The 12,900-nt window shown below is 40.6% G+C and overlaps 1 protein-coding gene across 1 annotated transcript in view; it reads right to left on the bottom strand.

The window, feature by feature from the left end:
* atrnl1b (attractin-like 1b) overlaps positions 1-12,900 on the bottom strand; it is a 95,221-nt gene that overhangs the window by 25,881 nt on the left and 56,440 nt on the right. The window contains exon 26 of the mRNA XM_072666941.1: positions 8,305-8,383. Coding sequence (XP_072523042.1) covers positions 8,305-8,383 — 79 coding nt within the window. The remainder of the gene's footprint in view (positions 1-8,304; positions 8,384-12,900) is intronic.

Here is a 12,900-nt window from a genome sequence, read left to right as displayed (position 1 = left end):
AAATATATATATACAGTCATGCCCGAAAGTATTCATACCCCTGGCAAAGTTTGACTTAAATTTACTTTTATTTAACCAGAAGTTATATTTTTGCCTTGAAACGACACAGGCATCTCCCAGGAGATAACACGATGATGTACAAGAGGCATCATTGTGGGAAAAAGTATTTCTCAGCTTTTATACACATTTGAACAAAAAGTGGCATGTCCAAAATTATTCATACCCTTTGAAAACTGTCACAGTATATGGGAAAATCCAAAGTTCTATACCATTCCAAATAGTCCAAGCTGTTTTAAAGCATCCTAATTACCCTGATTCATTGGGAACAGCTGTTTTAATAAACTCAACAGGAGAAAAACAGCAGCTCTCTGCAGTTGGTTTGTGGACAGTCATGGCTAAGACAAAGGAGCTCACTAAGGACCTGCGGCTGTGCATTGTGGCCGCTCACAAGTCAGGAAAGGGCTACAAAGCCATATCAAAATGTTTTCAAGTTCCAGTGGCTACAGTGCAAAGTATTATTAAAAAATACAAGAAGTTCCGCACTGTGGAAAATCTCAGAAGATGTGGTCGGAAGCCAAAAGTGACACCTGTGCTGGCCAGGAGAATAGTGAGAGAGGTGAAGAAAAATCCAAGGATCACCACCAAGGCCATCCTGGTGAATCTGGACTCTGCTGGTGGCGACATCTCAAGGCAGACAGTTCAACGGACACTGCACACTGCTGGGTTCCACGGACGCAGGCCAAGGAGGACACCACTTCTCCAGAAAAGGCACACAAAAGCCCGCTTGACCTTTGCAAATGCTCATCTGGACAAAGAAGAAGACTTCTGGTGTTCTGTTTTATGGTCAGATGAAACAAAAATTGAATTGTTTGGCCACAATGATGTGTGCACCATTTGGCGTGAAAAAGGAGAAGCCTTCAACCCTAAGAACACCATTCCCACTGTCAAACATGGTGGTGGGAACCTAATGTTTTGGGGGTGTTTTTCAGCCAATGGACCAGGGAACTTGATCGCAGTAAATGGCACCATGAAAAAAGAGCAATACATCAAGATTCTCAACAACAACATCAGGCAGTCTGCAGAGAAACTTGGCCTTGGGAACCGGTGGACATTTCAGCACGACAACGACCCAAAACACACAGCCAAAGTGGTGAAGAAATGGTTAGCAGACAAAAACATTAATGTTTTGCAGTGGTCCAGCCAGAGTCCTGACTTGAATCCAATTGAGAATCTGTGGAGGGAGCTAAAGATCAGGGTGATGGCAAGGAGACCCTCGAACCTCAAAGAGTTGGAGCTCATCACTAAAGATGAATGGGCAAAAATACCAGTGGAGACATGCAAAAAGCTGGTCAGCAATTACAGGAAGCGTTTGATTGCTGTAATAGCCAATAAAGGCTTTTCTATTAATTATTGAGAAGGGTATGAATAATTTTGGACATGCCACTTTTTGTTCAAATGTGTATAAAAGCTGAGAAATATTTTTTCCCACAATGATGCCTCATCATCGTGTTATCTCCTGGGAGATGCCTGTGTCATTTCCAGGCAAAAATATAATTTCTGGTTAAATAAAAGTAAATTTAAGTCAAACTTTGACAGGGGTATGAATACTTTCGGGCATGACTGTATGTATATATATATATATATATATATATATATATATATATATATATAAATAATGGACTGAACTGTGCTGTGTTTGGTTTGCGGAATAGGATGCATTTACCAGCACACCCAACTCATCACATTTACACAGTTCACATGAATGGCATGTAAGTTAGCAAATTACACCAAAAGGCAACAGGTCGGCATGTATGTATACCGCTGCAAACGCCAAACAAGTCCTGGATTGACCCTGCAACTGTTACGCATTGCTACCACCAAAATCATCCTTTGCAATGACCTGAAAACGTTCATTACGTCAGATTTTTCCAAAGGAACGTCAGAAGTCAATGATATAATTAGCCATTCAACAGACTGATTACAAAATGGGCTTGGATGGTTATTTAACAAAGAACCGCTGACTGACTGTGGTGAAGTCAGAGAGGACAGGTCAATCTCATTGGCTCAGAATTGTATTTGTTATTGATCGGGTAGTAGTGTTACCACGTCCGTATGTATGCTCTGCATTGATTGGTCACACTATGCTGTACTGCAGCGCTCAGGATTTCGGAGTCTGTGTGGAACTGTGCATTAATGAACTGAATGAGTCAACCACAAGAGCCTTGGAGCAGAGTTTTAAAATCCAGCAAGAGCATTTGTCATAAATGTTCCCTGGCAAATGTGTGTTGAATGAACTGGATGAAGTGACTCAGTGTGTTCCGAGTACGTGGACACAGCCATATGTGAGATGCTCATTAGTGGCAGGAACAATTTATTTATTTATTTTTTTTTTTTTTACTAACAGATCAGATCAGCTCTACTGGACCACTGGAGATTGTGATGATGCATCTCTACAGCTTTGCTTCTACACCCTACCTTTACTGTGAAGGTCTTTTCTACAGTCTTCTGGAATCACATCGTAATAACCAACTGAAATAACAGTGCAATGGACAGGATCAGGACAAAGCTGAAATCTTAAGCTTCTGATAACATCAACAGTCCAAAACCAGTTGTGTCTGATATTAAAATATTAGTGAAGGATGACATGCTACATTGTTTTCTCCTGCACATACAAACTCAAACACAGCGAACTGACGCCAAGCAGACAGTACAGAGTTTACACAGGAAGCATAAACCATGAAGTCTAATTAATACTGAAAAGGATAGAGCGCTTTGCTCTCTTGGCCCGAGGTTTGCTGATGTCCTTGAGAGTAAAGCCTCTAATAACGTATGGTCCCATCACAGAGATAGGCTATTGCCCAGAAAACTTTATTTAACTGCTTCATTTTTCACAACAGCATCTTCTTGGAAAAAGGAAAAGCATGCCCTCAGCACCTTCCTTTTCTCACTGTTCAGTATCTAAGCAAACAAAGACAGAGGTTGGGGAGACTGAGATTTACTGCCACTTTTGAGCGTTTGTCCTAAACAATGTCACGATACATGGCTTAAAACTCAATATTCCCAATTTGTTTTGAATGAGGAAAAACGAAGACTGTGTCCATGAGTTTGATAACAAACTTGAGCTGGGAGGCAGGAGGTGGCGCAGTATTAAAGTGCTGGAGCAGTGTTAAGAGTGTGATGGATAACACTGAATTATACCCTGAATGGGGTGTGGGTTAAGTTCTGGAGTTCTGACTGCACTGACAGGCATAATTAATATTGAGTTTCCACTAATTTACCCATACTAGCCAAATATGTCACACCTAAAACACAAATTACTGACTTTGTTTTTACTTGTAATGGACAGACGTTTCTGAAAACATGTTCATATGGCAGTCTTTAGAGACAGCACCAACTTTACAGTCTACTCTTGCTCACTTCTATTACACAAACAGACAGGATTGTTCAATATGAACACAAAACATCATTATGGTTAAAATACCAAAGATATGTTAACGCTTCCCCTAAATGTACCCCTCAGAATGAAGGTAATATGAAAAAAATATGTACCTATGAAGAACATTTTGGTAAGCTGAACAGGAAGCATCACTGTGCTAAAAATTCAAATCTGCTGAAGAGAGAGAGTACCACGCTAGGCTAAAAGCTAAGCCGGCTAGTCTCTTTCCCTAGCTAACCGCACTGAAAAGACACAGAGCTGACAGCAACACTATCCGCACACTAGGACCTCGAAGAACCCACTGTAAAAGGAAAAATAACAGTAAGTCACATTTATGTACACGTTAAAAAAAAATCATGAAAAAATGCATTCCATGGCAACTTCTATTTTTAGCCATTTAAAATGATCCCTGTTGACATTATTACCAGTATTTGTAGCTCCTTACAGTTTGTACTGGTCACAAAATGTCAATACAGGTGGCCCTCTACTATAATCCATGTGTACATCAAGTTATCTCTGCGGACCTCTGTCAGAATTTTCTGCTTGGTAGCTGAAAGTTCATATTAAGTATTTCCACACTGATCTTGCTTTGAGGCTTCACATGTAGCTGTACCACCCCAGTTGCCCGGCACATCAAGTGAGGTGATGACACTGGCCTTTCACACATTCCAAACAGCCATTTCTCTGTTCGCTCTAAGCTCATCCTGCTCTCTCTGTGCCTCCTGAACCCACACAGCCGAGGAACGCCAGTGATTCCATACACATTCCTCTCATATGCAGAGCAATGACATTGTCCAGTACTCATGTATGTGCTTAATGCAACCTAATGTGAAGTGTTGGCGTGTCATACAGATCAGGCTTCGCACAGTAATGACAGAAATGTCAGCGTCCCTTCTAGCCGCTTCACCAAGTCATTCATCTGTGGTTGCTCTGTGGTGACATTTGATGTAGATGTCTTTCCTCCAGCCCACCCCTGAAAAAGCAGCATTACCCACCTATGCTCAAAGCAAAAACCCCCAACAGCTGGTTCAAAGAGGTCAGTTGTGGCCCCTGAACATGCACGCACATGCACGCACAGCATATTGCTGCCATAAACCATGAATATAGATGGAGCAATGGCTCAATTATACATCTGCCCAATGGACTGACACTTGCACTGAAAGCTGCAGCACAATTGAAGCAATTACGCTGGACAAAGCTTGTGTGGTTCGTAGGTCCTCACAATTTAAAACCTTGTCCTGGCAATGACATTGGGTAATTTTAAATAACCCTTAATTTACCTATTAGTTCCTCTACATTTCCTTTAACATGTCAAGAATAAGAAGCAGGTCTGAGACAATGCTATTTAATTCTTCTTAAATCCGTTAAATTTTAATCACTTCATCTTTTTGGGATTTCAGCAGGCTGAGAGACCATAGGGCAAAACAGCAGGAGCCCAGTCCTCTCAATTCAACCAATCAGCAAGTACAACAAAAGACAAGAGTAATGCTCCTAGCTAAAGATTTCCACGTCTGCTACTCCGTGGAGAACATAAAAGATAAAGGCTTTTAATTGCGCATGATTGCGGCTTTCTTTTCCTCTGCCTTTTATGTAGCTTTAACAAACCTGGCTGTTAAGATGTCACTTTCTATAAAAGAGAGATTAATATTTGACCAACAAAGACAACAGATGCGTCATTTATAAAGGATCGATTGATGGTTCAAAGCAGCAAAGTAATGATCTTTGGCAGAGAGATATGATTTGCCAGTCTGAATGAAAAATGATTTCATTAGCATCACAAAACCATTAAAACATTAAACCCAAAAAAAAAACAAAAAACAGGACACTGGAGGCCTGAAATGTGGAGGGTTTAAATATAGGCTGTATCTATATATTAAATTAAGCATTTTCCCCTATTATATATTGAAAGTGTGTTACAGATAAGTGTGCTACAGACTGGACAACTACTGTCATTATTTTTATATTATAGCATCTAGTTGTAGCATTGCTATTTACATAACTGAAACATAATTAATGAGGCTTCCCCAAAGACCTCAAAGATGCAGGTCATTAATTGGTAAATCGGTAAAAGCATTCCAGAGTCCCATCTGTAATGTATGGTCTTTGCTGCCTAGTAGTGGACAATGAGTGTGTGCACTGCAGCCATGCCCTGAGCTTCCTAAAACACATTAGCAGAGTTCTGAATACCTAAAAATCAAGATATACTATAGAACAATATTCCACAAGGACTAGAATAAATGTACATCCATTTTAAATAGGTGCTACTTTCTAAATTCCTGAATCTGGCACGAACAACACGTCTTGCTTGACAAAACGTTTCCTGAAATGTAAGAATATTGATATGGAAATGTATGCAGACACGCACAGCACTCAGTATGCTAAACCAAAGTGATGAACAGAACACCATTGTGTTCATGTGCTTCACAAATGTACATTCTTCTGTTCAATTAAGATCAGCAATAATGAATGCACTGCTTTATCGCAGAACTACACTTTATAAAGAAACCTGAATCTGACCTGAACCTGAACATTAAATCAATGTAAGCAGACAGAAAGGACATTATACATTGTGTAGACAATGAACAGGACTGGAATTATGCAACACTACACACATTTGGGCTATTTGTTGTGTTCTAAAAATAGAAAGTATCTTCAAGTAACTAAAGTAAATGAAAGGAAAATTGTGCTACACAAAACATGCACTGTCCACAGTTAACTGTACTACTCCTACTACTTACTGAAACAGGAGTACTAAAAGGTGTATTCTTTCTGTACTCCAAATCCATCCTTGATGAAAAACTTAAATGGGATAATTACCACTTACAAATCACATAATTAAATGATTAAAATGTACATTAGCAAGAACTGGATGTCCTCAGTGAGAGTAACAGGAATTGCTCCGATACATAAAAGCCAGCTAACCTGGAGCTGATGCTGCACTCAGTCTAATGTACCGCTCAACTAAACAGACGGCCAAATGATGTTGCTTTCTGAGTTTCCTAGAAAAGCATCTTCTGACAGTTCCGGAGTATTGTTGTGCATTCAGTTGCTTTCTAAAGTCTCCTCCGTTTGATCCTACAGCCTTAAACACTGTAGGGAAGAACCTTTGCATAATGGAAGTTCTAAACATATCTTTTCCTCCAGCTCGCATCTTTCATTACGTCAGCCAGGACAAACAGGGCACAGAGGATGCATCTGCAAGCCAAGAGGAAACCACTGAAAATTGCTGTGGCCAAGAACTAAATACCAAGTGCCATGCTAAGAACAAGACAATAAATAAGTGCTAGTTACCAGCAGAGGGAGGGAAAGAGGGGGAAAAAAAAAGTGAGTCAGTGAAAATAGGTCTTCACTAAAACACTGCCTCATTTCTCTACAGCAAACTCCTAAGGCCAAATCACCAACACAACCTTGACGAATGCTTTGTGGGGAAATGATAGGCACTTCATTCTACCTCCTTCTTGATCAAAACTTAGACAAACAGAAGGAAGAAAATAAATCTTTGGAAGCAATTATTTTCCTGGAGTGTCTCCCTTAAACTTTTCAATCATTGCAAATTAAAAGATAAAACTCCCCCCCCCACACACACACACACCACCACCACCCCGCTTTTTTCCCTGAGGGTGCTGGAGGGCAGAAACAAACAGATGATCTGAATTGGGGAAGTGGAGTGTTGAAGTGAGTGGAATGCTAATAGCTGAAGCCCATCTGCCCACATTAGGCCTTATTGGCTTTAATTCTTCAGATGAATATGGTTCTGGATCACTGCAGTCATCGCTCATGTTTATTTTCATATGTCAATTACCGGAAGAGCGACGAGATCAACCTCTCTGATTACCAATGTCAGCTCCCCCCTACCAAACGGACAAACACAGCACACAGGCTATGATACAGTTATTAACGAACTGGAGTTCATGACATTGACTACTGCAGCTGTAATTTACATTATTGGAGCTTGCGGCTGGTAACCACAGTACATCTGTTTGTCCCTGAAGGCCTCTTAAACCCAGACCCTTCGCTGAAGCCACCTTTATCGCACCAAGTAAAGTATTCCAGATAATGGAAAGCCTGTGATACATCAGAGTTCCAGTTTTCAGTGTGCAAAGAAAAAAGAGAAAACAAAACTGCAGACATCTGCTACTATTTTCCCTTTCCAGCCAACTCTGCTTTAGATAAGTACAGTCAAAGCTAATTGGTTCATAAGGATTTCTAATCAGGAAGATGAGAACTGCATTTTGAGGTCACAGGACTGTAGTTTTTTTTTTTTTTTTACTGCATGGCCAAGTTTAGAGAGGACAACCAAGTTCATACTAGGGATGTCTTGGTCCATTCCAGAGGAACCACGTCTGAGCCGACCAAGGTACATCTGACAGGACTGGGTCAGCTAGATTAAGCCCATATTCACACCACCTGTGGCAGCAAGGTAACATACCATGCTGTACACAAGGTGTGGCTCATCAAATCATGGACCTATAGGAAAGTGCTTGATTATCATTCAGTTCTTGCAGTGAGTGGCAAGTCACCTTATATTACAGCAACATAAATATCATAGCATAAAGTCGCTGTCATGCAAAAAAATTGCATCTCCAAAAGGGTAACTTTACAGGAACCATCTGAAACTAATGGAAGTTAGTGTAAAAAGGTTAAAATGTAAGGAGAAATGTGGCAAAATATGGTAGATGGCTCACTCTCCCCTCATTACCCTTAAATCCAGTGTTGGCCAGCATAAGCATCTGTTAGCTGGTGTAGTGGAGCTGCAGTGTTGGGACATCCCCAGCTGGTACCATAACTAACAAGATGTTTTGGAACGAGGACTCATTCCCCGCATTTGAGAGTTATTATGAAAGCGAAGAGGAAAAAAGGTAACCTACCTCCCGTCGTCTTGATGCCCAGCAGGTCTGTTTGATCTTCCACACCACTGCAGCTACCAGCAAGAGAGACAGGAAACAACTGTGGAAGAAAAAAAATAAAAAAGAAGGGCTCAGTCTTCACACAGGTACACTACAGATTTACAGTCCCTCTACATCAATGCAACATTCATCAAAACAGCCAGTGTGAAGCCAAACAAGGTTTTTCCACTCTTTACAAATCTTCCTACCAAGCCACTGCAACCTCACTGGTTTCTGCCACGTGACTCCAGTAAAAACGAGTTACTTTTTAAGACAATGGATTCACATCTGCCCTCTGCCTGTACGCTGGTGTACTTATCTCCGAAAAGAGCTGTGAAGAAAGTGTCGAGATGGCAATTCAACACGTAAAAAACAAATAACTCCGGGGCAGCCTTAATGAATAGCTTTTAATTTAAAGTGTTGTTTCACAATGGCCAGAAATCTCTCATAGCTATTCTATGTGATGATATGAAAAACACTGCATATTAATTAAAAAGAGTCAAAGAACATGTCTTATTTGCATTCGTTCAGCAAACTAATCAGTATTCATCCAACAATGATGATGGGCTTTGAGACTACACTTTACCGCTGTAGAGAGAGGGCTTGGGTTCATGGCAGCAATAAATATTCACATGTACTCAATCTGCATAGGGGGAGGGGAGGCATTCATCACAAGTGTAAGACCTTACATCAAACATGAAAGACTGTCTGTATTTATTTATTTTCTTTCTTTCTCTCTCTCCCTCTCTATGAACGATCACTCCGGATTCACCCTGATTCTTTTAATTAAGAAATGTGTCATGTCTGCTGGATGTCTAAACAGGGAGCTTTGCTGGGAGGGACACAGTGTCCCACGAAAAACAAATATGTCTGCATCATGTAAGATTCTTCAAAGTGCAAGACGAATGAAGCGTTTCGTATTTAATGTCATTTCCCCTCTTCCTTCTTACATTTGTCACACAGCTCTGGAAAGCTGAATGTTTTTCCTGAAGTGCAGTAGCTATTCTGCTAACTAATGGTGTGTTCAGCTGTAGTCCTTTATTAGGCATGCACAATTTGTTGCTAACAAAAGATGCAAAGCGTAGAGGAAATAAATGGAAATAAAGGAAATAAAACGCTGGATATTGATAAGCATCCGCTTCTTAAATTAAAAAAGATACATTTGCTTGTTTACAACACAGCAAGAAGCAGGTGCGCGACATGTTTTCCCTTTCCTTAAAAGCCATGCCTGCGATAACAATAAAAAAACTTAACAAAAAGTCAAAAACGCAACACAGGGCAAATTCATTAATATTTGAAGTGACCCAACAGTAAACTTGGACATTCACAGAGACTCCTGAAACTCTAGGAATTTCTGTGTGCCCAAGATCAAGCAAAGCAATCTATGGGTCTCGGTCAAGAGTCAAGCCAGGTGATGCACTTCAAAAAGCAACTCCTCAAAAGCATGCCAACAGTGAACTTGAGAACTGCAGGCAAATTGGTTTTTGGCATCTGTATTTGTGGAGATATGTGAGCATTCGTAAACATCTCGAAGTGAAATTAATTCATGGTTCACACAGGGGGGAAAAAAAAAAGAAAAAAGAAAAAAAAAAAAAAAAAAGCTGAATGATGAAATCCCTTTAATGCTTTCAAACGCACACCATCTTGGGCTCGTTTGAAGATAATGCCGAACTGGAGACGAAGGGGAGAAGAGAGAAAACTTGAATGGCTCGATTAAGTAGCAGTGCGAGAGAAATCCCGCTTCAGATCGGTCTCTTTCATCCCCAGCGTTTCAGACAGTAAACAGGATTTAATCCCCTCCACAGTTCCACCTGGAATCAGAATTAATAAGAGAAATAAAGCAATTAAAAGGTTCTCTCCCTTCTTGCTGCAGCGGTTGGGGAGAGTCAAGTAAATAAGTGTGGGGAATCGAGGAAATTAAACAAGGGGGAAAAGGTCCACGAGATTGCATGAAGCAAGGGAGCGTGCAATTTTGCTGGAATGAGCTTGGGGACATTAGGAGAAGATGACTACGAGCTGCCCGTTTGCCTGGGATAAAAGGTGGGAGTGAAACCTGGCTGCCTGCAGGTAAACAAGGCGTAAACAGTGTCCTATGTGCAGTTTAAGAATCATTTTTATTGATCCAGAAACAAACCAAGCGCTGGTGCCCAGCACTCTCACAAGGCATCCTCCACCCACCAATCACATCTGCTTCTGCACGGGCTTCGAGCCACAAACATGAATCTTGGAAAGAAGAGGAGCCGCAATGACTGGAGTAAAGTCAAGTGTTATTCCGCTAATTAGCAGCAATTAGGCAGATAAGCTGCTTTTCACTGAAGCCATTTCCTCACGCACTTAAAGGAACCTTTCAGGGCTCCAGGGCGAAAGGGAGGATTTCACACAGAGGAAATATTTACAAAGAGTTTTTTCACCATTTCTCTGGTACTTTTTTCCAATTATTTTTTTAATTCTACTCGTAGGAGAGGTCAATTTTCTATGAAGTGGAAAACTTATTGAATTTACACTTATATTATAAGGTTATAAGGGCCATAGAACATTGATGTTAGCATAGATATCAAATAAGACAAAAAAAGACATAAATAAAATGCTTTTTAGAAAAGAATCTGTTTAGCAACCCGCCACCTGCTAGCGGTTAATATTTGGCTGCCCTATACTAGATTTATTTGCAAGCCAGAAAAAGAATACCCACAAAAATGCACTTCAAGTTGTTTCCATGTACTGTACTACAACTCCTCTTTAACTAGATTCCTATGAGTGCTTTCCTCTCTGACTGCTCATAACAGGCCAAAGAGGCCAATTGATTCCAAAAGACTCCAGTAAGCTAGGCTGAGCCCACAGACTGTCACTCCAGTCCAGTCCAGTCCAGTCAAAATAATTACTCCCAACTAGTGAGTCATGGGAGTAGGACCACACTTCAAATATCATTTTAGCCTCATGGCTGGATCAGTGGGAGGGTGATCTCTGGATAGAAGCATTGGCCATGTATAAACGTTAAGGAAATGACAGGGAGGTTTCTATAAAGAGATGCAGAGCAACGCTGCTTAAAAGGACACCGCAAAAAAACCCTGTTTACCATGTCAGGAGAGTGCTCCTGTTGAGCTCTGAAGCCCTAATAGCACGAGCCAGACGGCAAACGCCGCAAATGGATTCCAGAAACCGAACCAAATGCATTTACTTGTAATAATGACAAAGTGACTGTTAAAAAGCCATTCAAGCCAGGAAACATGGAGTTAGCTCTCACTTCTGTTAAACGTTGGGCAATTTCAGGTTCTGCAATGTCTAATTCTTAATTAATGGCACATTTCCGTTGGAAATGATTTAAGGCTCAAGTGCAGCCCTTTACAGAGAGCAGTATGGCTAGATTTGAGATTTTAAATGACCTCTATCAAAACAAAGGTTTTGGTCATCTGCCAGGCTTAAAAAGGGCATCTTTTAATGTGATCTTTGGAGGCAGCATATTTATTACTATACTGTCAACTATTTCTGGCTGTGTTGACCTGGAGGGAAGAGAAATGTAGAGATCAGGTGCTGATGGTGAAGCAGAAAGGTGATGGCTGACAGAAACAAAGAATAATCCTGCTTGCTCATCACTACTGACATCACTTATTTCTTCCCTCTGCTAATATCATCTTCTGTGTTTAGGTAATGTGGAACTCCGGGGCAGCTGCAGGGAGAGATTTGACCATCGCAATAGATACATTGTTTCATTAATAACAATAACAGATGGACAACAATAACAGATGGACAAACAGTCAAACAGTGCCATCAGCCAAGCGCTTTCTACATGGTGAGGCTGCATTCAGATTGCACTTGCTCTAAAATCATATCAGAACAAGTCATTAATGTGGAACTCAAGACAGCTGGTTTCGTAACCAGTCGAAAGCTAACCGCTACACACACACACACAATCTTCATGCTGCAATGGGTACAAAGTGTAGAGGACGTCAATGCAAAAAACAAGGGTAGGACAGCAAAGACTTTTTTGTGCCTGCTTGCAATGTACAACATCACCTGTGAAATATGACACAAATAATGCTAACCGTGTGTGTGTTTGTGTGTATGTATGTGTGTGTGTGTATTTTGTATGGTTGTGGTATGCTGTAATCAATATTGCTGGGACTCTGGTTAAGAGGATGCACTGACTAATATTAGTCCATTTACTTTGCTGCCAAAGAAAGCCTCAGCACAAGCAAAGTATATTAACAAGGACTTTCCACCACTGATGATGCTACTGTGCTGGAATGCTCTGCCTGAATATGTCTGCCCAAGAAATAGTGATACAGAAGCTTTTACTATAAATGATGTCACTGCCTACATTTCTGTATTGTAAGCTTTTCTTCCACACTATTTTCTTCCACACTATTTCCACACTATTTATCCAAGGGGTCCATTTTCAGACTGATCATCCTCTGATCACAGTCACTACTGGGCTTGTCAGCTTTCAGAAGCATAATGAAACATAACGAGCAAAAGGTGCAAAAGGGACTCATCAGTCAAATCTGAAATAAACACATGTTTGACAGACCCTCTTAGCAATAAAATCAACAACAACAGAGATCAAGTATGTTTGAAAACAGC

Source organism: Salminus brasiliensis, chromosome 22, assembly GCF_030463535.1.
Source record: "Salminus brasiliensis chromosome 22, fSalBra1.hap2, whole genome shotgun sequence".
In the NCBI taxonomy this organism is placed as follows: Eukaryota; Metazoa; Chordata; class Actinopteri; order Characiformes; family Bryconidae; genus Salminus; species Salminus brasiliensis.
Note: the sequence above shows the minus strand (reverse complement) of the source record. Positions and strands in the feature narration are given on the sequence as shown.